The sequence below is a fragment of the Oncorhynchus nerka genome, linkage group LG24, assembly GCF_034236695.1.
Source record: "Oncorhynchus nerka isolate Pitt River linkage group LG24, Oner_Uvic_2.0, whole genome shotgun sequence".
NCBI classification, from domain to species: Eukaryota; Metazoa; Chordata; class Actinopteri; order Salmoniformes; family Salmonidae; genus Oncorhynchus; species Oncorhynchus nerka.
In genome coordinates, this window is record NC_088419.1 from 59670955 (window position 1) to 59697000 (window position 26046).

A 26046-nucleotide genomic window follows, 5' to 3' on the forward strand; every position below is an offset into this window, starting at 1 on the left:
TACCCTGTACCTAAGTTTGTCCTCTGTAGTTGCGTGCCTTTGTTGGCTGGAATTCATACTTTTTAATAAAGCGTTAATCAAATACAGCCACTAAATGTTTCCTTGTTGAGATTAATTTGGCACATGTACATTCATGCTGAGTTGCCCCCTTAGAGCAACAGCAATGATGAAACAGTAGGTGGTTGTATTTGATTAACATTTTATTAAAAAGTATGATTTCAGCAAATAAAGAAAGGCATGTAAATACAGAGGACCAACATAAGTAAAAGGAAATGCTTTTGACCTTGTCGTCAAGAGCTGAATTCCACAAAGCCTGATCTCTGATCAACTCTGTTGGTGGAGTTCATCAGAAACTTCCTTCACCATTGTGTTGAGTTTAGTCAGCTATAGTCCAGCTAGCTACTACAGTGGCTGTAATTTTTCTGCACAATATTTTGCTAAACAAATCCCCCCCCCCTTTTTTTATAGCTAACATTACTGAAAGTTTTGGCAAAATGAAATGCATACATGAGTTGAATTCCACATATTGCAAATGAGAGGGGAGATTCCAGAAGTTGAAAAAGTACCCAATTGTCATACTTGAGTAAAAGTAAAGATACCTTAATAGAAAATTACTCAAGTAAAAGGGAGTCACCCAGTAAAATACTACTTGAGTAAAAGTCTAAAAGTATTTCATTTTAAATATACTTAAGTATCAAAAGTAAATGTAATTTCAAAAATATACTTAAATACCAAAAGTAAAAGTATAAACCATTGTAAAAATATAAACCATTTCACCACTTCATTAAGTCAGGATTCCTATTTGACTCAGCCATGCCTTCTTGCCCGTCCAACATTTCCTCATCTCCCACCCCTTCTAATGAGACTATCCCCAATGCTTCTCCCTCCTTTTCCCCTGCCCCACAACAAAGTTTCTCCCTACAGGCAGTCACTGACTCCAAGGTGCTAAAGGAGCTCCTGAAACTTAACCCCCAAAAAACATCTGAGTCAGATGGTTTAGACCATTTCTTCTTTAAGGTTGCTGCCCCTATCATCGCCAAGCCTATATCCAACCTTTTTAACCCGTCTCTCCTCTCTGGGGAGGTTCCCATTGCTTGGAAGGCAGCCAATGTTCATCATTTATTTAAAGAGGGAGATGAGGCTGATCCTAAATGTTATAGGCCTAATCATATTTTACCCTGTTTATCAAAAGTGTTGGAAAAACGTGCCAATAGTCAACTGACTGGACTTCTTGATGTCTATAGTATTTTCTCTGGTATACAATCTGGTTTCCACTCAGGGTATAGATGTGTCACTGCAACCTAAAAGGTCCTAAATTATGTCGCCATTGCCCTTGATACTAAGCAATGTTGTGCTGCTATTCTTATTGACTTGGCCAAAGCTTTTGATACAGTAGTCCATTCCATTCTTGTGGGCTGGCTAAGGAGTATTTGTGTCTCTGAGGTATCTAGTTTGCCAACTACCTCTCTCAAAGAGTGCAGTGTATAAAGTCAGAAAATCTGCTGTCTCAGCCACTGCCAGTCACCAAGGGGGTACCCCAAGGCTCAATCCTAGGCCCCATGCTCTTCTCAATTTTCATCAACAACATAGCTCAGGCAGATAGTCCCTCCTAGGATGTTGTGTTAAACGCTCTACAACAAAGCTTTCTTAGTGTCCAACTATCTTTCTTTACCCTTAACCTTGTTCTGAACACCTCCAAAACAAAGGTCATGTGGTTTGGTAGGAAGAATGTCCCTCTTCCCACAGTTGTGATTACTGTGATTTATGTAGTTATGTTGACTCTTGTCGTGATGTGCGTTTTGTCCTATATTTATATATATATATTTTTTTTTTATCCCAGCCCCCGTCCCTGCAGGAGGCCTTTTGCCAGGCTGTCATTGTAAATAAGAATATGTTCTTATTGACTTGCCTAGTTAAATAGAGATTACATAAAAAATATTCCTTATATTAGAGAAACCAGGCGGCAAGATTTTTTTATATATATTTTTTACATTTATGGATAGTTAGGGGCACACTCCAACACTCAGACATAATTTACAAATGAAGCATGGGTTTAGTGAGTCCACCAAATCAGAAGCATCAGGGATGAGCAGGGTTGTTTTCTTGATAAGTGCGTGAATTGGACCCTTTTCCTGTCCTGTTCAGTATTTAAGTACTCCTCAAGTACTTTTGGGTGTCAGGGAAAATGTCTAGAGTAAAAAGTACATTATTTTCTTTAGGAATGTAACGCTAGTGGAGTAAAATTAAAAGTTGTCAAAAATATAAGTACTAGTAAAGTAAAGTACTTAAGTACTTTAACATTACACCACTTGGGGTCTCGCTAAAAACATCCCACAGAGTCTGACCCACACGTAAAAAGGATTACTTGCTAGCTAACATAAATACATGGCAAGTAGTTAGCAAAGAAACGTACTGGTAAACCAACCCATTTTTATGCATGTGCTAGTAAGTAGGTCAAGTGCTAAAGTTTGCAACCTAGCTAATGTTTGTTAAATGTTTAACGTTACATGCTGACCACACCGCTCGTGTTGCGTGCGTGAGCATTGCAAAATAAATATACAAATACATGTGATTCAATCATTGCACCCACACTGCTCGCGAGCATCTAGAACTTGGTTCTATTTGTGACACTGCAAGTCCCGCCTCTCCCATCACCTCATTGGTTTTTAGGAGCATATACCCACGTGCCATCTACTCATTGGTTTTTAGGACCATATACCTACATAGGTGATTGAAACAGGAATTGAGGTACACACTCCAGTCAGTAGTGGTAATGCACCTTAAAGTTAGTTGCCAACTGCCATATAAAGTCCAAAGAATAAGCAGCAGTAGCTGCTTGAAGGAGGAGAGATTACTAGAAACGAACTTGGTTTAACCTTTTATCTGTGGATTAATTGTCAGGGAAGAGGACTTGTCCATTTCTGGTAAAATACATTACATTTAAGTCATTTAGCAGACAATTAACCATGTTTATCTCAGGACAAATTCGCTAGCAATAGCAAGCTAGCTAAATTGGCAAATATTTAATGCATTTCGACCTGTCCCCAAATTAATATAGTTGGTTCAGAGTTCGTTTTGATATTTAAACCTGCGTGACTTCATCGCGTCTGTGGGTAGACAAAATCAACATCCGCGCGTTGTACGGGGTCTGGTCAGCATGTTAGACAGAATTATAACGCGAGTCAAATAAAATTGTTAAAGCTAACTTAATGACCTATCGTGGAATGTCAGCTAGACTTATGAAAACGAGGAACCGATGTAGTTAGCTAAGTGTGCAATGTTTCTCGTGTGATTTGTGAAATCCTATCTAATGATTTATGTACACTGCTACAGTAACGTTAATTAGCCTTTTGGTTTTAGGTTCAGTCTGTAGCCACATTAGGTGCCTATCCCACTTAGTGGATGGATAACGTTATACCGTAATGCAATATCTACTTTCACTCCAAGTGCCCATTTGTCGCTTCTGGATAGCTCCGAAAATGTATTATCTACACTGTATTGCTAACTCAGTGGTGGTACACTGGTGGGCCGTCTGTCTGACCTGCATGTCTTGCCGTGGCTTCGTAAGTAACCTTAGCTAGCAAGCGGATCATTAGCTAGTAGCTACAGTTAGCGAATTATCGTTTGTAGATTAATAATTCCAGTGCTGACTTGGTTGCCCAAGTTATACATTAACTGGCAAATTGTTTGGTCTGATGAAATACTTACGTATACTGGTAACGGCCACGGATAACCAGCAGCTTCTGCTCCAACCGGCGACTTCAGCTTGAGTTCTAGCTTTTCTCCCATTCTACACTTTCTCCTGCGTTTGCTACGGTGGTAGGCTGGCTATGCTTGCTAGTTTAGTGAGCTAGCTACTACAATGTGATCATGTTGTCAGAAAGAAAATTCTTAACACAATATAAAAAATGGCGATTATTGTAATGGAGTGAAGTAGTACACGACCCTTGTAGTCCGACGTTCAAATATTTCCGTCTGGTTTTAATAAATTTATTTCAAAAATAAATGTTCATGCCGAGCGGCTACTACACCTCGTCCTCGGCAGTACAGCCGCCATCTTGCTCCGCTCGGCGTGAAAAAAAAGGCAAAACAGCCTCTACCAAAGTGACAAAATCGTCAGGGAGGGGGGACTTAGAGCAGGGGAAGTATACGGTTACCGGGAGTGTACAACCGGATTGTTACATTTCGAACAGTGACCATGACGAAAACAACGAGTCATTATCTTCTGTAAGACTGGGATTTCCCGGGAGCAATAACGGCCAACTGGCGGGAAATACAATTTTACTTGATTACTCACTGTGACAGTGAATTTCGAAAGTAATATTTTTGTTGTTATGGAGCAGAGAGGCAGACCTCGAAGTAGTTTGCGTTCCTTATTTCAGGTTCAGAGGTGGTGATGGATCTTGTACAAGAGACACACTCAATTGGGTGCTATCCCACTTCTTACACCAGTGTTTCAAATTCAGGGTGGGTGGTGGTGGGGAAGGCTCAACCATGGTCCCTGTCACCAAAGATTACTGTATCTGTGCTGTCACTGCAAATTATGCTAAGAGGTCCAAACCTCTTGATGTTGCTTGACTTTAGGCATTGTAAGGTTCTACACAAATGCCTATAGGCATCCCTCTGCTGCCACCAGTGTAGCCAACCAATGTAGAGAGAGGGAATGCTGTAGTTCAGGGACCCCGCTGCCCCCCCCCCCCCCACACCACACAAGTTGTTGTTGGGAAAACAGCTAACTTATTACAATTCTACACATTTTGCCCAAGAGAAATGTTCAGTTTCATAGCTGTGAATCTTGACTTCTTTTCAACTTAAGCTGTGCCGTTTACCACCATTGCCATTTTATTTGATCTTTTATTTTAAAAGTCAAAGCTGAGACCAAAGTCTCTTTTCAATATGAGCCCTGTATAGCACCACAATATGTCAAAATACAATAAACACATTGAACTACACATTCGCATACAATACACAAAAAGCAAAACAATCTTCTGTAAAAAGGTCCCTTAACAACTGTCTGAAATGTTCTAGAGGCACCGATTCCTCCAATTTTAAAGTGCATTGTAGATCATTCTACACACAAGGCTCAAGGAAACCAAAGGCTGATCTACCGAACTCTCGAGACATCAAAGGAGTCTCCAGAGTTATTAACCAACCCTGTGAACGAGTTTGATAACTTGTCATTTTAAATCTTAACAGTGACGTTAAGTAAGTCAGGTTTGTTGAGCAGGGCTTTGTAAACAGAAAGAGCGCAGGTATTCGTTCGATTATAGACCCATCCGATTGTCTCAGATGGATTACATCTGCACTATCTTACGAGAACTTGAATACAACAATCATTTATACTGAACAAAAATATAAACGCAACATGTTTCATGAGCTGAAATAAAAGATCCCAGAAATGTTCCATACGGACAAATAGATTATTTCTCAATTTTGTACAATTTTTTTTTACATCCCAGTTAGTGAGCATTTCTCCTTTGCCAAGAGAATCCATCCACTTGACAGGTGTGACATATGAAGAAGCTGATTAAACAGCAGGAAGAAAGGAAGCAGGCTCTGAGGGGTGGCCAGTCCTCTTCTGGCTCCATCGAGTGGAGATTATAATAGTACATGGCCATTACGGCCAGATTGTTCTTCGTGATGACCAGCAGGGTCAAATAATAATCACAGTGGTTGTAGAGGATGCAAGTAAATGTCAGTTGGCTTTTCATAGCCAAGCATTCAGAGGTCGAGACCGCAGGTGCAGTAGAGAGAGTGTCAAAAACAGCAGTTCCGGGACAAGGTAGCACATCCAGTGAACAGGTCAGTGGTCCATAGCCGCAGGTAGAACAGCTGAAACTGGAACAGCAGCACGACCAGGTGGACTGGGGACAGCTCAGTTCCTCTGGGAGGGCGAGATGGAGCATTCTTAAATTCACACAGGACACTAGATAAGACAGTAGAATTACACAAGATACAACAGACTGACCCCAGCCCCCCGGCACATAGACTATTGCAGCATAGATACTGGAGGCTGAGACAGGATGGTCGGGGGATACTGTGGTCACGTCCGACGATACCCCCGTGCAGGGTCAACCAGGCATGATATAACCCCACCCACAGCCCCCACACCACTAGAGGGATATCAACAGACCACCAACTTACTACCCCGAGACAAGACTGAGTAAAGCCCACAAAGATATCTTCCAACGCATGACCCTGAGGGGCGCAAAACCGGACAGGAAGATCACGTCAGTGACTCAACCCACTCAAGTGACGCACCCCTCCTAGCGACGGCATAGAAAAGCACTAGTAAGCCAGTGACTCAGCCCCGTAATAGGGTCAGATGCAGAAAATCCCAGTGAAGAGAGGGGAACCAGCCAGGCAGAGACAGAAAGGGCAGTTCCTCACTCAAGTGCCTTGCCGTTCACCTTCACACCCCTGGGCCAGACTACACTCAAGTATCGGACCTACTAAAGAGATGAGTCTTCAGCAAAGACTTAAAGGTCGAGACCGAGTCTGCGTGTGTCTCACATGGACAGGCAGGCCATTCCATAAAAATTGAGCTCTATAGGAGAAAGTACTGCCTCCAGCTGTTTGCTTTGAAATTTTAGGGACAATAAGGAGGCCTGTGTCTTTTGACCGTAGCGTACGTGTAGGTATGTACAACAGGACCAAATTGGTGAGATAGGTAGGAGCAAGCCCATGTAATGCCTTGTAGGTTAGCAGTAAAACCTTGAAATCATCCCTAGCCTTTACAGGAAGCCAGTGTAGAGAGGCTAGCAGTGGAGTAATATATATTTTTTTGGTTCTAGTCAAGATTCTAGCAGCCATGTTTAGCACTAGCTGAAGTTTATTTAGTGATTTAGCCGGAGAGTAGAGTATTGCAGTAGTCTAATCTTTAAGTGGAAAAAGCATGGATTATCTTTTCTGCATCATTTTTGGACAAAAAGTTTCAGATTTTTGTAATGTTATGAAGATGGAAAAAAGCTGTCCTTGAAATATTCTTTATGTTTGTCAAAAGAGAGATCAGGGTCCAGAGTAACGCTGAGGTCCTTAACAGTTTTATTTGAGACGACTGTACAACCATCAAGATTGTCATCCACCCGCACATCTTTGTTTCTTGGGACCTAGAACTAGCATCTCTGTTTTGTCAGAGTTTAAAAGTTTTTAAAAAAGACGCCATTCACTTCCTAATGTCTGAAACACAGGCTTCCAGGGTAGGCAATATTGGGGCTTCACCCCATGTTTCATTGAAATGTACAGCTGTGTCATCCGCATAGCAGTGAAAGTTAACATTATGTTTCCGAATGACATCACCAAGAGGTAGTACATATACTACCGTTCAAAGGTTTGGGGTCGCTTAGAAATTCTTGTTTTTGAAAGAAAAGCAAATTTTTTTGTCCATTTTTAAATAACATCAAATTGATTCGAAATACAGTGTAGACATTGTGAATCTTGTAAATGACTTGTAGCTGGAATGGGCTTTTATTTTATATGGAATATCTAGAAAGGCGTACAGAGGCCCATTATCACCAAGTATCACTCCTGTGTTCCAATGGCATGTTGTGTTAGCTAATCCAAGTTTATCAGTTTATCCATTTTTGTTCTGATTAAAGAAGCAATAAAACAGTCCTTCTTTAGGCTAGTTGAGTATCTGGAGCATCAGCATTTGTGGGTTCGATTACAGGCTCAAAATGGCTAGAAACAAAACAAGTTTCTTCTGAAACTCGTCAGTCTTTTCTTGTTCTGAGAAATGAAGGCTATTCCATGAGAGAAATTGCCAAGAAACTGAAGATCTCGTAAAATGCTGTGTACTACTCCTTTCACAGAACAGGGCAAACTGGCTCTAACCAGAATATAAAGAGGAGTGGGAGGCCCCGGTGCACAGCTGAGCAAGAGGACAAGTACATTAGTGTCTATTTTGAGAAACAGATGCCTCAATCCTCAACTGGCAGATTCATTAAATAGTACCCGCAAAACACCAGTCTCAACGTCAACAGTGAAGAGGCGACTCCGGGATGCTGGCCTTCTAGGCAGAATTGCAAAGAAAAAGCCATGTTTCAGACTGGCCAATAAAAATAAAAGATTAAGATGGGAAAAATAACACACTGGACAGAGGAACTCTGCCTAGAAGGCCAGCATCCCGAAGCCTTCTCTTCGCTGTTGACTTTGAAAATGGTGTTTTGTGGGTGCTATGTTCAACATTGGAGGGCCAAGCACAGGAAGTAGCTCTTTCAGTAGTTTAGTGTGAATAGGGTCCAGTATGCAGCTTGAAGGTTTAGAGGCCATTCATATTTTCATGAATGTGTGGATTTCATGAATGTGTCCATTGCAGGATAAAAAGAACTTGACTGTCTCCATTGCAGGATCAAAAAACTTGACTGTCTCCATTGATCCTATGACCTGGCAGTTTTGTGCAGACTCAAGACAACTGAGCTTTGGAGAAACATGCAGATTCAAAGAGGAGTCTAATTTGCTTTCTAATGATCATGATCTTTTAATCAAAGACGTTCATGAAGTTCACTGCTGAAGTGAAAGCCATCCCCTCTCTTGGGGAATTCTGCTTTTTAGTTAGCTTTGCGACAGTATTAAAAATACATTTAGGATTGTTCTTATCCTCAATTAGGTTGGAAAAATAGGATGATCGAGCAACAGTAAGGACTCTTCGATATCGCACAGTACTGTCTTTCCAAGCTAGTCAGAAGACTTCCAGTTTGGTGGAGCTCCATTTCTGTTCCATTTTTACTGGAAGCTTGCTTCAGGGCTCAGGTATTTTCTATATACTAGGGAGCTAGTTTTTGTTTTTAGGGGTGCGACTGCATCTATGGTATTACCAGTGGCGACCCATCATTCAGGGCAGGTGGGGCTTTGAGCCCCACATTTGTTGCAAAAAATTCTTGCCTGTTTTACATGTTATTTTGGCATTCATGTGTCACATATCAGTTTGCAAACAATAAAAAATACAAACATGGTCTAGTTTTTGTTTTCTTGGGTAAGGCCGCTCAAATGCAGGTGTTTCAGCCTAGCTCAGTGCTTTCTGTGGTGGTGGGGCAAGCCAGCAGAAAATACAGAGCATTGCGCCGTGGTTGGCTCAGTGTTCTGTCACTAATGGGGACACTACGTAACCGCCAAGTCTAAGGGTAGACCTCACATTATAGCCCCTTGGATGCTGCCATAGCGTTACATTGGAAGTGCCCATCCAAGAAGGCTCGAGGTCATTGGCCACAGATGCCGTCAAATGGTGTTTTGGGGCGACAGCGTAGCCTAGTGGTTAGAGCGTTGGACTAGTAACCGGAAGGTTGCGAGTTCAAACCCCCGAGCTGACAAGGTACAAATCTGTCGTTCTGCCCCTGAACAGGCAGTTAACCCACTGTTCCCAGGCCGTCATTGAAAATAAGAATGTGTTCTTAACTGACTTGCCTGGTTAAATAAAGGTAAAATTAAAAAAAAAAAAAAAAATTTAAATGACGATATATCTACAATAGCTTTGATTGGACTGATCGTGTCAACATCATACTTTCAAAATCTTATCTAGCAGTCATCATCATGAGTCAAGTCCGACAATCTACTGGCAAATCCTTTTTAATCCTTGTCATATGAAGAGAAATTATAGATAAAATGTATCGGTGCTCATCGTCCATTGGACATAAACATTACACAACAAGTTGGAAATCGCAAATTCACCTTTGAATAATAATACTAAGTGTATGTTGTGTAGTAAGATGTTAGTAGCCCATGTGCCTCACCCTAATAATTTGGTCTATTTACCCCTCTTAATTTTGCCTACTGTTCTGACTTGGTGGTGCACATGTAGGCTATAAATCGGTTTTAGAGAAATGTAATCATTTAATATTTTAAGAGCTTTCATTGTCTGCTTATATGCCCCCTTTATTTATCTTACGGTTCTTACTTGGTGTTCAGGGAGAACACTGTAAGAATGGCCCATGTTCTGAATTCTGTCGCTGTACATTTCAAAAGTGCTAAACAAATAGTTATATTGACTATGTCCATCCTAGCTCGCCCATTGTCTTAATTGAAATTACGGATCGCCTCTTATCCGCTTGTCGTCCCTTTATGACATAGTTTGTACTTCTCAATTGTCAGTAGAAACCACATTTGTTTAAGCAAGTCAGCCATATCAGCTATGTTTTTTTAAAGGCAGTAAATGAGGCCGAATTAACTATTTCACTGCCAGATAGCCAGGTGTAGCAGTGGTAAGATGTTGGGCCAGCATTATGTAGGCCCTAACAGTTTGTGGTTACCGTTTGTCACCGTTATAGTGCAATTAATGTATTGTTTAGTGTTGTGTAGTGGCTTTGCTGGCATGCTTCAATTTTTTGGGGGCCCACCAAGATTTTTATGCTAAAAAAAATCACAGCTAGGTATTACGCAAGATTCAATTTAGATCTTCAGTTAGGTGGTTAAACAATGTTGGTACTCCGACATCCTTTGGTAGCTGGAGGGGAGTCTGGAAGGGCATCTAGGAATCTTTGGGTTGTCTGAGAATTTCTAGCACGGCTTTTGATGATCCTTGATGGGGTCTGAGCCGATAATTTTTTTGCGAGGCAAATGTAAAAATGGTGGTCCGATAGTCCAGGATTATGAGGAGAAACATTAAGATCCACAATATTTATTCCACGGGACAAAACTAGATCCAGGGTATGAGTGTGGCAATGAGTAAGTCCGGAGACATGTTGGACAAAACCCAGAGTTGATGGCTCCGAAAGCCTTTGAGTGGGTCTGTGGACTTTTCCATATGACTATTGAAGTCACCAAAAATGTATATTATCTGCCATAACTAAACTCAGCAAAAAAAGAAATGTCCCTTTTTCAGGACCCTGTCTTTTGAAGATAATTTGTAAAAATCCAAATAACTTCACAGACCTTCATTGTAAAGGGTTTAAACTCTGTTTCCCATGCTTGTTCAATGAACCATAAACAATTAAGGAACATGCACCTCTGGAACGGTCGTTAAGACACTAAAAGCTTAGAGATGGTAGGCAATTAAGGTCACAGTTATGAAAACTTAGGACACTAAAGAGGCCTTTCTACTGACTCTGAAAAACACCAAAAGAGAGATGCCCAGGGTCCCTGCTCATCTGCGTGAACGTGCCTTAGGCATGCTGCAAATAAATTGCAAAGTCCGTACTGTGAGATGCCTAAGACAGCGCTACAGGGAGACAGGACGGACAGCTGATCATCCTCGCAGTGGCAGACCACGTGTAACAACACCTGCACAGGATCGGTACATCCAAACATCACACCTGCGGGACAGGTACAGGATGGCAACAACTGCCCAAGTTACACCAGGAACGCACAATCCCTCCATCAGTGCTCAGACTGTCCACAATTGTTTCAGAGAGGCTGGACTGAGGGCTTGTAGGCCTGTTGTAAGGCAGGTCCTCACCAGACATCACCGGCAACAATGTCGCCTATGGACACAAACCCACCGTCACTGGACCAGACAGGACTGGCAAAAAGTGCTCTTCATTGATGAGTCGCTGTTTTGCCTCACCAGAGGTGATGGTCGGATTTGAGTTTATCTTTGAAGGAATGAGCGTTACACCGAGGCCTGTACTCTGGAGCGGGATCGATTTGGAGGTGGGGGGTCCGTCATGGTCTGGGGCGGTGTGTCTCAGCATCATCGGATTGAGCTTGTCATTGCAGGCAATCTCTTTTTGCTGAGTTTACAAGTTCTGATGGGAACTCGATGAGGAACACTGTATAGGGCCCAGGAGGCTTGTAACAGCAGCTATACAAAGTGATTGAGTAGGCTGCATAGATTATGACTAGAAGCTCAAAGGACAGTCATTTATTTGTACATTTTTATTTGCTGTCGTAAATGTTAGCAACACATCCGCCTTTGCGGGATGCGTGGGGATATGGTCACTGTTGTAAACAGGAGGAGAGGCCTCATTTAACACAGTAAATTCATCAGGCTTGAACCATGTTTCAGTCAGGCCAATCACATGAACAGTGATTAGTTTATTGACTATGACTGCCTCAGTCTCTTTCAATAATGACAGGAATGGAAGAGGTCTTTTTTCCAGTGAGATTGCTAAGGCGAACACCGCCATGTTTTTGTTTTGCCAAACCTAGATTGAGGCACAGACACGGTCTCAATGGGGATAGCTGAACTGACTACACTGACTGTGTTAGTGGCAGACTCCATTAAGCTGGTAGGCTGGCTAACAGCCTGCTGCCTGGCCTGCACCCGATCTCATTGTGGTGTAAGAGCCCTGTCTATGTCGATAGATAAGATGAGAGCACCCCTCCAGCTAGGATGGAGTCCGTCACTCCTCAGCAGGCCAGGCTTGATGGTTCCAGAAAGAGGACCAATTATCAAAAACAAATCTATTTTGGGAGGGGCAGAAAACAGTTTAACCAGCGATTGAGTTGTGAGACTCTGCTGTAGAGCTCATCACACCCCCTAATTGGGAGGGGGTGAGAGACAATTACTCGATGCCGACACATCTTTCTAGCTAATTTACATGCTGAAGCTAATTTGCACATGGTGACCTATGACTATCATCCTAACATTGTTGGTGCCGACGTGGATTACAATATCCCTATACTCTCTACACTCGCCAGTTTTAGCCTTAGCCAGCACCCTCTTCAGATTAACCTTAACGTTGGTAGCCCTGCCCCCTGGTAAACAGTGTATGATCGCTGGATTGTTCTTTTTAAGTCTAATATTGTGGGTAATGGAGTCACCAATGACTTGGGTTTTCAATTTGTCAGAGCTAATGGTGGGAGGCTTCTGTGGGTCAGACCACGTAAATCAAATCAAATTGTATTTGTCACATACACATGGTTAGCAGATGTTAATGCGAGTGTAGCGAAATGCTTGTGCTTCTAGTTCCGACAATGCAGTGATAACCAACAAGTAATCTAACTAACAATTCCAAAACTACTGTCTTATACACAGTGTAAGGGGATAAGGAATATGTACATAAGGATATATGAATGAGTGATGGTACAGAGCAGCATAGAGTAGATGGTATCGAGTACAGTATATACATATGAGATGAGTATGTAGACAAAGTAAACAAAGTGGCATAGTTAAAGTGGCTAGTGACATAAGGATGCAGTCAATGATCTAGAGTACAGTATATACGTATGCATATGAGATGAATAATGTAGGGTAAGTAACATTATATAAGGTAGCATTGTTTAAAGTGGCTAGTGATATATTTACATAATTTCCCATCAATTCCCATTATTAAAGTGGCTGGAGTTGGGTCAGTGTCAATGACAGTGTGTTGGCAGCAGCCACTCAATGTTAGTGGTGGCTGTTTAACAGTCTGATGGCCTTGAGATAGAAGCTGTTTTTCAGTCTCTCGGTCCCAGCTTTGATGCACCTGTACTGACCTCGCCTTCTGGATGATAGCGGGGTGAACAGGCAGTGGTTCGGGTGGTTGATGTCCTTGATGATCTTTATGGCCTTCCTGTAACATCGGGTGGTGTAGGTGTCCTGGAGGGCAGGTAGTTTGCCCCCGGTGATGCGTTGTGCAGACCTCACTACCCTCTGGAGAGCCTTACGGTTGAGGGCGGAGCAGTTGCCGTACCAGGCGGTGATACAGCCCGCCAGGATGCTCTCGATTGTGCATCTGTAGAAGTTTGTGAGTGCTTTTGGTGACAAGCCAAATTTCTTCAGCCTCCTGAGGTTGAAGAGGCGCTGCTGCGCCTTCTTCACGACGCTGTCAGAGTGAGTGGACCAATTCAGTTTGTCTGTGATGTGTATGCCGAGGAACTTAAAACTTGCTACCCTCTCCACTACTGATCCATCGATGTGGATAGGGGTGTTCCCTCTGCTGTTTCCTGAAGTCCACAATCATCTCCTTAGTTTTGTTGACGTTGAGTGTGAGGTTATTTTCCTGACACCACACTCCGAGGGCCCTCACCTCCTCCCTGTAGGCCGTCTCGTCGTTGTTGGTAATCAAGCCTACCACTGTTGTGTCGTCCGCAAACTTGATGATTGAGTTGGAGCGTGCATGGCCACGCAGTCGTGGGTGAACAGGGAGTACAGGAGAGGGCTCAGAACGCACCCTTGTGGGGCCCCGTGTTGAGGATCAGCGGGAGGAGATGTTGTTGCCTACCCTCACCACCTGGGGGCGGCCCGTCAGGAAGTCCAGTACCCAGTTGCACAGGGCGGGGTCGAGACCCAGGGTCTCGAGCTTGATGACGAGCTTGGAGGGTACTATGGTGTTGAATGCCGAGCTGTAGTCGATGAACAGCATTCTCACATAGGTATTCCTCTTGTCCAGGTGGGTTAGGGCAGTGTGCAGTGTGGTTGAGATTGCATCGTCTGTGGACCTATTTGGGCGGTAAGCAAATTGGAGTGGGTCTAGGGTGTCAGGTAGGGTGGAGGTGATATGGTCCTTGACTAGTCTCTCAAAGCACTTCATGATGACGGAAGTGAGTGCTACGGGCGGTAGTCGTTTAGCTCAGTTACCTTAGCTTTCTTGGGAACAGGAACAATGGTGGCCCTCTTGAAGCATGTGGGAACAGCAGACTGGTATAGGGATTGATTGAATATGTCCGTAAACACACCGGCCAGCTGGTCTGCGCATGCTCTGAGGGCGCGGCTGGGGATGCCGTCTGGGCCTGCAGCCTTGCGAGGGTTAACACGTTTAAATGTCTTACTCACCTCGGCTGCAGTGAAGGAGAGACCGCATGTTTTCGTTGCAGGCCGTGTCAGTGGCACTGTATTGTCCTCAAAGCGGGCAAAAAGTTATTTAGTCTGCCTGGGAGCAAGACATCCTGGTCCGTGACTGGGCTGGGTTTCTTCTTGTAGTCTGTGATTGACTGTAGACCCTGCCACATGCCTCTTGTGTCTGAGCCATTGAATTGAGATTCCACTTTGTCTCTGTACTGACGCTTAGCTTGTTTAATAGCCTTGCGGAGGGAATAGCTGCATTGTTTATATTCGGACATATTACCAGACACCTTGCCTGATTAAAAGCAGTGGTTCGCGCTTTCAGTTTCACGCGAATGCTGCCATCAATCCACGGTTTCTGGTTTGGGAATGTTTTTATCGTTGCTATGGGAACGACATCTTCGACGCACGTTCTAATGAACTCGCACACCGAATCAGCGTATTCGTCAATATTTCCATCTGACGCAATCGAAACATGTCCCAGTCCACGTGATGGAAGCAGTCTTGGAGTGTGGAGTCAGCTTGGTCTGACCAGCGTTGGACAGACCTCAGCGTGGGAGCCTCTTGTTTTAGTTTCTGCCTGTAGGCAGGGATCAGCAAAATGGAGTCGTGGTCAGCTTTTCCGAAAGGGGGCGGGGCAGGGCCTTATATGCGTCGCGGAAGTTAGAGTAACAATGATCCAAGGTTTTACCACCCCTGGTTGCGCAATCGATATGCTGGTAAAATTTAGGGAGTCTTGTTTTCAGATTAGCTTTGTTAAAATCCCCAGCTACAATAAATGCAGCCTCCGGATAAATGGTTTCCAGTTTGCAAAGAGTTAAATAAAGTTCGTTCAGAGCCATCGATGTGTCTGCTTGGGGGGGATATATACGGCTGTGATTATAATCGAGGAGAATTCTCTTGGAAGATAATGCGGTCTACATTTGATTGTGAGGAATTCTAAATCAGGTGAACAGAAGGATTTGAGTTCCTGTATGTTTCCTTCATCACACCATGTCTCGTTAGTCATGAGGCATACGCCCCCGCCACTCTTCTTACCAGAAAGATGTTTGTTTCTGTCGGCGCGATGCGTGGAGAAACCCGTTGGCTGCACCGCATCGGATAGCGTCTTCCCAGTAAGCCATGTTTCTGTGAAGCAGAGAACGTTGCAGTCTCTGATGTCCCTCTGGAATGCTACCCTTGCTCGGATTTCGTCAACCTTGTTGTCAAGAGACTGGACATTGGCAAGAAGAATGCTGGGGAGTGGTGCGCGATGTGCCCTTTTTCGGAGTCTGACCAGAACACCGCCTCGTTTCCCTCTTTTTCGGAGTCGTTTCCTTGGGACGCTGCATGCGATCCATTCCGTTGTCCTGTTTGTAAGGCAGAACACCGGATCCGCGTCGCGGAAAACATATTCTTGGTCGTACTGATGGTGAGTTGGCGCTGATCTTATATTCAGTAGTTCTTCTCGACTGTATGTAATGAAACCTAAGATGACCTGGGGTACTAATGTAAGAAATAACACGTAAAAAAACAAAAAACTGCATAGTTTCCTAGGAACGCGAAGCGAGGCGGCCATCTCAGTCGGCGCCGGAAGTTGTCCAACGGGTGAAGGAGAGACTTTGCTGAATGGGGACAACCAGTTGAAAGTTTTTGTCAGCTGAATGACCAACATCGGTTGAGCATGCTGACAAGTATTTCTTTCCAGAAGCCTTGAGAAAATTGTCCGGCTGCGGGTACTATGCAGGGGGATTTATATTACTATCTGTACTTACTGGTGGCACAGACTTTCATTCTTTCTTGCACAACGATTGCATCTGAAGGTCACTCCAAAATGAGCAGTTTTGTCACAACACAATGCCACAGATGTCTCAAGATGAGGGAGCGTGCAATTGGCATGCTGACTACAGGAATGTCCACCAGAGCTGTTGCCACAGAATTGAATATTGTCTCTTCCATAAGCCGCCTCCGTTTTAGAGAATTTGGCAGTACGTCCAAAAGGCCTTATAACCACAGACCAGTTTTAAATCAGTAAGGGCTTCCTGCACAACTGCAAAATCGGACTGTAGCCTTGTCACAGCCAGGTCGGCAGTTTGAGTACATAAGTATGATACACATATAATAATTATACTTTTTTTTTTTTTAACAGATTGAGCAATGGAATTTTATATATAGTGAAAAGAGCAGGTCCTAGTATCTACCCCTGTGGAACACCTTTATGTACTTCAAGAAATTCTGACTTAAACCCATCAATCACAATGAGTTCTGTCACTAAGATGAACAGGAGTTCAGGCCAATCGAGGACAACTGGTATAATAAAATGGCATGATCAACAGTACTGTAGGCCTACAGTATTCACTATGGGACCTTCAGAGACCATTTCTTCTTTCAACCTTTTTGACAGCCTCTGCTTAAGACTCTCTGAACTGCCCTTACTTTGTTTCATGTTCTCTTCCACAGTTACAACACATTGCTCCTTGTTTATTCTCTTCTGCTAAACAGTCTCCATCATCATAATCTTTCCCACAGCTTGGCTTCTCCCATGTGCAGACACTCGCTACAAGTCCAGACATTTTACAGCAGTTACATTGTAAAGGCCTGGATATAAAGGCTCCCACAAGATAGTAGACCTATCCCAGCTCCACTCGGGTAGGGAGACACTACGCATCATTTTTTTTTTAACAGGAAAAACTTCATGCCATTTACCACACAATTCGTCCTTCGTGCATCAACAACTCCCGTTCGGATTTGGGAGAGGCGAAGGTCGAGAGCCATGCATCCTCCAAAAACACATCCCCGCCAAGCCGCACTGCTTCTTGACACACTGCTCATTTAACCCTGAAGCCAGTGTTGGAGGAAATACCGTACAGCTAGTGACCTCATGTCGAGACTCCAGAAATTACTCCTTTGACAGGTGCCCTGCTCTGTAGATCAAAGAAAATGCATACATTTGGGTGAGACCCAACACACACCTTTTCTAATCCGCAGAAACACACAAAATGAAAACAAGCCCACTTCTCGTGATCTTCACCGATTTCACTTTACCCAAAGTGTTCTCCACCGTTTTAAATGCTTCAAACAGATTCACCAAGTCTGGCATACATTATTTTAAAAAAAACGCACTCCTACCAGATATGGAGTATGAACAGATCTTGACATTTTACACAGCATTTTGGCTCCTTTTCCCATTTATTTTGTACAAAAGTCAATTCATCCTTTTGCCACCCCCATCCGATGAACGTTCCACATCTGCTTCCGCTATACCATCCTCCCCATTGCTCCTTGCTTGCAATTAGGTTCCTTTTAAAAAGAACATAGTGTTCCGCCACAACACACAGGATCAGGGTCTGAGTGTCACGACCAGTGTAGCTGGGTTTCCAGGGCTCTAATCCTGACGCCCAATTTTACTGCTCAGATTTGACTCTGAGCCTCACTGCTGTAATTTCAGTCAAGTAGAGGCTTAACTGAATGAACAACAAATACTGAATGTAATATGACATTTTATTAAACAGTTTTGGGAACGGTCTCATTTCCGAGGGAAGATCTTCAGCCAGGTGATGGCATGTGGGGCTGCTGGCATCCAAACTGCCATGCTGGGTGAAGGGTTTTCCAATGACTGGCCTTAAGGTTATAGGTGGTGGGGTTGTCCAAAACTGTTGCTGATAATCAGCAAGTGAGAGAAAAGGGTAAATTGACATACAAATACATCCCAAGATTTACTCCCATTGGTTGAGCTTGAGAAAGGTGAACAATGCCAGAGTGAGCCCATAAGTTAAATAGCAAGCATGAGGAAGGAGCATTATTGTGCCGTGCTTAGGCTATAAGGTAAAAAGGTGAATGATATTCCGCACATGGGTAACAGGAAAAAGAAGAAACAAGATGCTATGCTGATGATACGTTTGTATTCATTCCCACTATGCTGATAGAATAGGAAACAAAGTGAATTGTTACTCTTACTGAAGTTAAATGAGCATTCAGACCAGCCTCTCTGTTGAACTTTCGTAAACTACATTGCATTTTACATTGTAGTTCAGTGTCTACATTGGGATTTAACAACCCATCAGTGACTCAGAACTGTTATATTACAGCATTTCATCGTGGGAGAGCCAACAGAGATACCCTGACCCAGTGATTTTGACCCTTAAGATATACTTGTCATAGGGAAGAGAATGATATTAACGCCCAATGACAGTGACCCGTTAGTTATTTGCAATATAATCATTCATTTTAAACAAGAATTTAACAAATTGTTGTTTCTTTTGCAGGATAACGAAGGTGAAAAGCGAAGAGGAAGAATGTGATCAGCAGAAATAGTTGTGATAGTCACACTGAGAACAATACCCCAGTGAAACAGACCCGAAGGTCACTATGATGTTTCGGTGAAATTAGAATACTCAGGACACTTGTGTCACTGAGGAATCAGAAATTACACATCATTGTAGTGCCACAACAAGAACCTCAAACAACAAATGTGACCAAGGTATACAGGATAACAGGATAGTTAGAATCAGAGAGTCACTGTAAAACTAAAACCTCAAAGGAAGACTTGGAACTTTCAACAAATGCAGCAGGACAAAATGAGAGAGTAAAAGAGTGAGAAATGGTCACTGTAGTACCACTAAAACTAGAACCAGAAATGTAAGATGTGGAACTCCCAAGAAGTGCACGCCAAAATGATAAATGATCTGGGAGAGAAATTCTTTACATTATGCAGAGATCACAGTAGCAATAGAACATGGATGCTACTGTAAAACATTTGAATCCTGCTTATGGGCAATTTAGAACACACCCGTAGATTCCTTGTCAAAAAGTGTATATTCTTTTGCATTATGTCCTGTAGGATCATCCGCAGATATATAGTGGAGAGATGCCATACGAGTGCTCAGTGTTACAAGCGCTTCATTTGAAATTCTGACCTCATCAAGCACAGACTGGTCCACTCTGACCAACGACCATACTCCTGCCCCATCTGTGGCAAAAGCTTCAAGCTGATGTTGACAAGTATCAGGTGGTGCATGAAGACATTCTTCCCTTCGTCTGTGCCTAGTGTGATAAAGGCTTCAAGCAGGCAGCCTGCCTGACAAAGCATAAGAAATTCCACAGAAGATCCCTTCGGGTGCACCATCTGTGGGTGCAACTTTAAATGGGAGGTGTCACTAAAAGACCATTTGCATTTCCACAAGGGTGGGATGACCTTTGTCTGCCCAGAGGAGTGCTGTGGAGGGCGACTTCAGCCATCGCTCAACCTACCTGCAGCACTGTCGTACACACAAGAAGTATGAGGAGCACTCCTGCCAGTTCTGCAGCCGCGTCTGAATGCACATACACTCAACAGCACGGGTCCGAAATCTAGTCTGGCTGATACCAAACTCGAAGTCTTCCTGACTTCAGAGTCTAGAAAGGGTCCTTGATGTTATAGGCACAATGCATCTAATGAAGATGGCTGTGCTTTTTTGCTGATTGGTTCACTTGTGTCTTTCTCACTCCGGCACCCACATGGACAGCCATGCACATTTTTACGTTTTTTTACATTCTTTGCTTCCACAGGGAAGGGGTGGATTTTAGGTATAAGTGGTGGTTGCGAGGGAAGGGTGGTTGAATGGGTGGGGGAATGGGAGGCTCAGAATGGAAGCTCATTTTTGTTTCCAAATTAAAATGATCAACACTTTGTATTTATGTAATCTCCTCCTCCAACAGTGAGCGTCTGCTAAATGACTTAAATGTAAATGTACATATGCATGGACCCGTTGTGTAATGATCAAATATGGAGGTGTGTAGAGGTAATTTAAATCAGCCAGATACAAACATTACCTACTTTCCCAAATTAGGGTGGTGATCTGTACTTCTAATCTACAGATCATATCTCAGCCCTATCTTTAGGACAGACAATTGAGAGGATTATGCCTTACTGACAGACCAATGAACACACAGGCAAAGCCCTTAATCTCTGGTGTAGTTATAAACATGTCAGGGGCTCTATAGAGAGGCTGAATAGTGTGTGGTAGTGTTTGTTGAGTGGAGGGAGGGAGGGGGCAAGCCTGGAGTCCACCAGGAACAGGGCAAGCTGCCAAACTGAACTCACTGACACCCCTCCAGCTCCCTGAGCTGAGGCCAACATTCAGACGGGAGCCAAAGGCAGCTTAGCCTGGCCAACTGGATAAATGTATGGATTTCTGAGATCTTTCACAGTGCGTCAGATTGCGGCCCTCCTGTTAGCCATCTTCTGCCCACACAGCCATGCCAATGCCTTTATTAGAGTCAAATTTCAAGTGTATCAGGCAGGAAAACTAAACATTCCTGTGGGATAGAATGAAGCTCAACAGAACCAGAAATACACAGCATACATATGGCCTATGGAATGGTATTCTGATAAGTACATGATTGTGCTTTCCTGGGCTTTACCAACCCGATATTGAAGACCCCTGATATTGAAGAGATAGATTTTTGTGGTAACGGAACCTCTCACACTAATGTAGCCTCAGTGTTCGCTCCAAGGCCAAATAGCATTGTTGCTGCACATAGAAGTTTCCTGATTGATAGTCATGGACACAAACTGCAATCAAAAAACAAAGTACTGCTGCCCCCAAGAGGATTGTGAGGCAATACATCCAGTTTCACTGTTGACGTCAATACTGTACTGTCTCAATATCTCTACATGCCATGATGTTGCTTCTTTACAATGGTATTCATATTAATCAAGGACAGGTGAGACAAGATACAATGGAGCCAAACAAATTCAGATACTAATTGTTTAGTCAATAGAAGTCAAACGTCTGCCACAATTTCTTATCAGGCGCCAATGATTCATGTCCACAGGGCTAAATATAGGCTTCCTGGCAAATTATCATGGGGAAATCATATTTAGAAATGGGGCAGGAAACAGTACAATTATCAGTAAAACAACTGACGACCCTGGGCAATTAAGGTACTAGGAAGGAGGAACAATTTAGAACCAAAGGAACTGCTATAGAAAGTAACCCCTTTTTGTATTCAGTAAAATCTCAGGTTATGACTGAAAAGGGGTAAGGAAAATCATGATCACGAATGTTTAGAATTTGACAGTTGTAATATTTAACTCTTCCCTCAAACTCAATGTGTGGTTTGTGTGTTTCAAATGCGATACAATAAAGTGCAATAACCACCTCAGAATGACCCAAAATAAGGATTTGAAAGAATTTTTATTGAAATATGTCAATTCCAGACCTAATCCCTTATGGTTTCAAAAAGCGTGCTTTGGGTTTAAGTGCCAATATCCCAGACTCTCCTCCGAAGCCATTTCTAGTCATATGAAAACCTATACAACAGGTCATTTGGCACATTCAACTCATACCATAGTGTTCTAGACTGGCAATTCATACTAAAAACAACTTAGCTCCATATCTGAGCAAATAAATGCCGTAACCATCTTTATTGATGAGAACGGCATCAAAATAGATTTGACCGCAAGAGAAATGTATACAGTAATCCTTTCAGAATGTCACTATAAAAACAACTCACTCCGAGATGAAAAGTCACTTATTCAAAGGGTTCCACGGTACTGGGTGATGCTGAGAATTGATTCTGGTCACAAAACATTCCATCCAGGCCATCTCAAATCATCCCCAATAATCAGCATTGTGATAAATTAATCTCTGAGCATTGGCCATGTTTGGATTTCAGGTGGTGATGATACATTACATTGAAACATCTGAGCGCATGGATATCCCATTTGAAGTGAATAAGAGCCCCCTCTCACATCGTAACCAAAGACTAAATTTCATAGGGCAAATGACATCAACTAAATCAACAATTCTTTGTCAATGGTAAGTAGAACATAATCAAATGATTTTGCTGTTTGCTCGATTCATGGGAGAGCATTATTTTGCTATTAATGCTGGTCAGAAATAGTTACCATAGAGGTTTTATCAGGCCTTTGCTTGGATTTGTATTTCCTTAGGAAGCGGTTTTAAGTAAAGATACAAATACTGGTCATTGTAACATTCATAAAGCACGAACTCTGATGGACAAAGGGAAACGTCTCATTTGGACAAAACCCAGGTAAGAGTAACAAGATCAACCATTTTCACGTAGAAAGGTCGAGCAGAAAGGCATTAGTTGACTAGACCAAAATTGACTGAACAGTGATTTCGATAGAGCTCAGTGACAGATTCCAAAAACATTACAGCGTTCCTGATCATTTCAGGAGTTCAGGACACAAAAGATCTGGAATACTTTAGCCTGGCAGATACAAAGATAAGTCATCCACTCCATTTGGAAGATAGGCGAGGCTGGTCTTGGGTTAACAGTCTTGACAATCATGTAGATGAACAAGTACTAGATATAGGAAATAAAACCCTTGTTTAAGAGCCAATTGTTTGCATGAATTAGAGGGAAATTATACTACCAATATATTCATGTACACTTTAAAACAGTCGCAAAGAAAACGGATACAATGGTAAAAGCTGCTGCATGGGGTATACTAATACTGTATCTTCCAACTTGTGATTAAACAGACTACGTTAGGTCAAAGCACCGATTATTTCATCTTCCCTGTATGCATTAGTTGATAAAAATACAAGGATCCAAATTTGCCTGGTGTACATGGCAGTTGGTCTGGCAAATTGAGTCTGACACCATTGTGAACTGGTTTAACTGCATAGGGAAAACAACCTCGACCCATTGCATACAGGCATAGCCAAGTACCATCACCGTAACCATATGAAAAACAAAATCAGAGCTTGCCCTGGTGGTGAAAAGAAAACACTTTCCCAGCTTGTGTTAACCCTTTCAATTCAGTAAGCTCCTATCACCTGAGGCTGCTCTTACATGATGTCCTTCTGGTTAAGACATTTGAACAATATGTAAGAAAAGCCAAGCAGAGGCACCTATGCCTGACTGGATTTTGTATAGCATAGTCTTTATTAAATTGATGGGGATAGGTGCATCTCTTTAAAAAGGAAAGAAAATAATGAACTGCAACAGATGGACAATTTGATTGCCAAGGCAGTTTTTGCATAAAATACTGACTAACATTCAAGATGTGAAAAAAAAAAAAAACCAAGACACTGCTTTGTAGTACTGATATTGAGGAGTGTAAAATAACAGAACTTGTTACTCCTATAGAAGAACAAACATGAAATAATAAATAAAAAAAACAGTAAAATAAGAGTTTAGAATCTTCCATTTAAATTTATGGGGAAAAATGTGATACCATAATTCATTACATTTCATCTGTTCTCAAACAAACTATTTGCATTTGGCATAAGATCTGCCGACTCCATTTCAGTGTCACCACCACGGCCGTCTACAAACCAGGAAAGGCTGTTTGGAGATCTCCAAAGAATGTGTTTATTCCATTTCGAGAGATCTCTGTGCACTTAGGACAGAGTATGAGAAAGAGTATGAGAAACAGCACGCAAAGCTTTTCCGGATGCAGTGTAGCTACACAGAGATCTGGCCAAACATGCCAGTGTCACATCTTCGAAAAAAGAAAAAAAAAGAAATGTGGTCTGCTTTGTCCTCACTAGTGCTTTTGGCCCCAATGAGGGGAATCATCCATCCCTTCATGGCATATTTAGGAATAATCCCTCCCTTCATGGCATCTTTAATAAGTTATTTTAGAGCTAACAGAATCCAGAGTTTCTCTTTCTTCGGTTTGCAGAGAGAAAAGAGAAAATGTCAACCAGTCCAGTTTTGAAGTTGCTGTTGATCATACTTTGCTATAAGTTTCTTTATATGTGACAGTTTGCTGTGTAGATATTCACAGCGGTTCTTCTCTTGGCTATAGTTTGGATTAGTCTGTGAAGGAAAGTTTTTAAAAAATCAGTGTTTGTTAAAAAATGACCTGAGCAGCTTTATGAGAAGCAAAATCGTCAGATGCAAAGATTACCTTTTTTATTTTACGATACTCTTGGAGTATCTGGTTGTGGATTGTCTAAAAGAAAAGACAAAATGGCAAAACAATTAATAAACGTGTCAATCAGTGATTGTCAGAACATTAACTACAAATTAATTCTGTTGAACATTGTAATAATAATAACAACACAACACCATATTGAATCCTGAAGTTGAACATTGGAACAATAACACCATATTGCAGCTTAGGTAGAACCGTAGACAGTATGCTTCAGTGGGCCAAAGGGGTCGTACCTTGTACTTGTCTGTGCCTTGTTGGAGCTGCTTAAGCTCAGTGTCGAGCACAGTGAACTGCCGGGTGATGCCCTCTATCCGAGCGTGGAGGCCCCGGTACTCACTATACTCAGTATTAAAGTAATTCTTGTATGTTTGACGCTGCTCGGAAGAGCCAATCACTGTATACTCCCTGTTCAGAAAGAGGAAAAAGAATGCAGAACTAAGAGTGGAGTACTTCAATGAAATAGCTTTCAATTGCACAATTTCCTAATACATGTGGTTTTATAAGAGGTAGGAAGTGCTTACAATAAATAGTCTGCCATCTCAGTCGATGACGAAGGAACACTGGTGTTGTTGCACATTCCATTGAGATCTGAAAGGAAGCACAAGGTTACTTTGTAAGTGAAGTTTAACAATATATCGATTCTATGACACCAAGTAAAACTTTTTTGGCTAGGTAGTTAATATTAGCTACAGCTAGTCTACTGTACCGGTGACAAAGCTTAGGTGTTTCTCCTCCTATAGTTTGTCCTCAAATATATAAAAAAAATGGTGAGCCAACATGTTCAACACTTTCACTGATCAAAACTCGTTTTATGGCCCGCTTGTTCATCTGCAGCCGACAGTGAGCAATATTTTAGGAACATCAAATTACGCTAATTATTGAAGAATCGAATTGCGATACATATCGTATCTGCTCCTAAGTATCGTGATAATATATTGTGAGGTCCCTCACAATTCCCAGCCCTACTTTCTTAATTGAAGCTAATAAACTCACTGATCAATTAGGGCTTCCATTCACAAGAACGCAGTAATATACAGTACCAGTCAAAAGTATGGACACCTACTCATTCAAGGGTTCGTTACTTTTGACTATTTTCTACATTGTAGAATAACAGTGAAGACATCTAAAAACTATGAAATCATGTAGTAACCAAAAAGTGTTAAATTTAAATATTTTTGATTTGAGATTATTCAAAGTAGCCACCCTTTGCCTTGACAGCTTTGCACACTTGGAATTCTCTCAAACAGCTTCACCTGGAATGTTTTCCCAACAGTCTTGGAGTTCCCGCATATGCTGAGCACTTGTTGGCTGCGTTTCCTTCACTCTGTGGTCCAACTCATCCCAAACCATCTTAATTGGGTTGAGATCGGGTGATTGTGGAGGCCAGGTCATCTGATGCAGCACTCCATCACTCTCCTTCTTGGTCAAATAGCCCTTACATAGCCTGGAGGTGTGTTGGGTCATTGTCCTGTGGAAAAACAAATGATAGCCCCCACTAAGCCATAACCAGATGGGATGGCGTATCACTGCA

At 42.4% G+C, this 26046-nt stretch overlaps 2 protein-coding genes and 1 long non-coding RNA gene across 4 annotated transcripts in view; 1 reads left to right on the forward strand and 2 right to left on the reverse strand.

Moving 5' to 3' along the window:
- The window catches only part of dot1l (DOT1-like histone H3K79 methyltransferase), a 25606-nt gene extending 21253 nt beyond the window's left edge, over positions 1 to 4353 (reverse strand). The window contains exon 1 of the mRNA XM_065009011.1: positions 3709 to 4353. Coding sequence (XP_064865083.1) covers positions 3709 to 3789 — 81 coding nt within the window. The 5' untranslated portion in view covers positions 3790 to 4353. The remainder of the gene's footprint in view (positions 1 to 3708) is intronic.
- LOC115108318 (uncharacterized) lies at positions 2762 to 23714 on the forward strand. Its single transcript, XR_003860334.2, has 2 exons — positions 2762 to 2924; positions 18886 to 23714. It is a non-coding gene; the product is annotated as an uncharacterized LOC115108318 (long non-coding RNA).
- The window catches only part of LOC115108317 (RNA polymerase II elongation factor ELL-like), a 43303-nt gene continuing 39036 nt past the window's right edge, over positions 21780 to 26046 (reverse strand). For both annotated transcript variants that reach the window (XM_029632506.2, XM_029632505.2), the window contains exons 9-12: positions 25037 to 25103; positions 24749 to 24920; positions 24489 to 24533; positions 21780 to 24397 (exon numbers count right to left, since the gene is read on the reverse strand). In XM_029632506.2, coding sequence (XP_029488366.1) covers positions 24278 to 24397; positions 24489 to 24533; positions 24749 to 24920; positions 25037 to 25103 — 404 coding nt within the window. In that variant the 3' untranslated portion in view covers positions 21780 to 24277. The remainder of the gene's footprint in view (positions 24398 to 24488; positions 24534 to 24748; positions 24921 to 25036; positions 25104 to 26046) is intronic.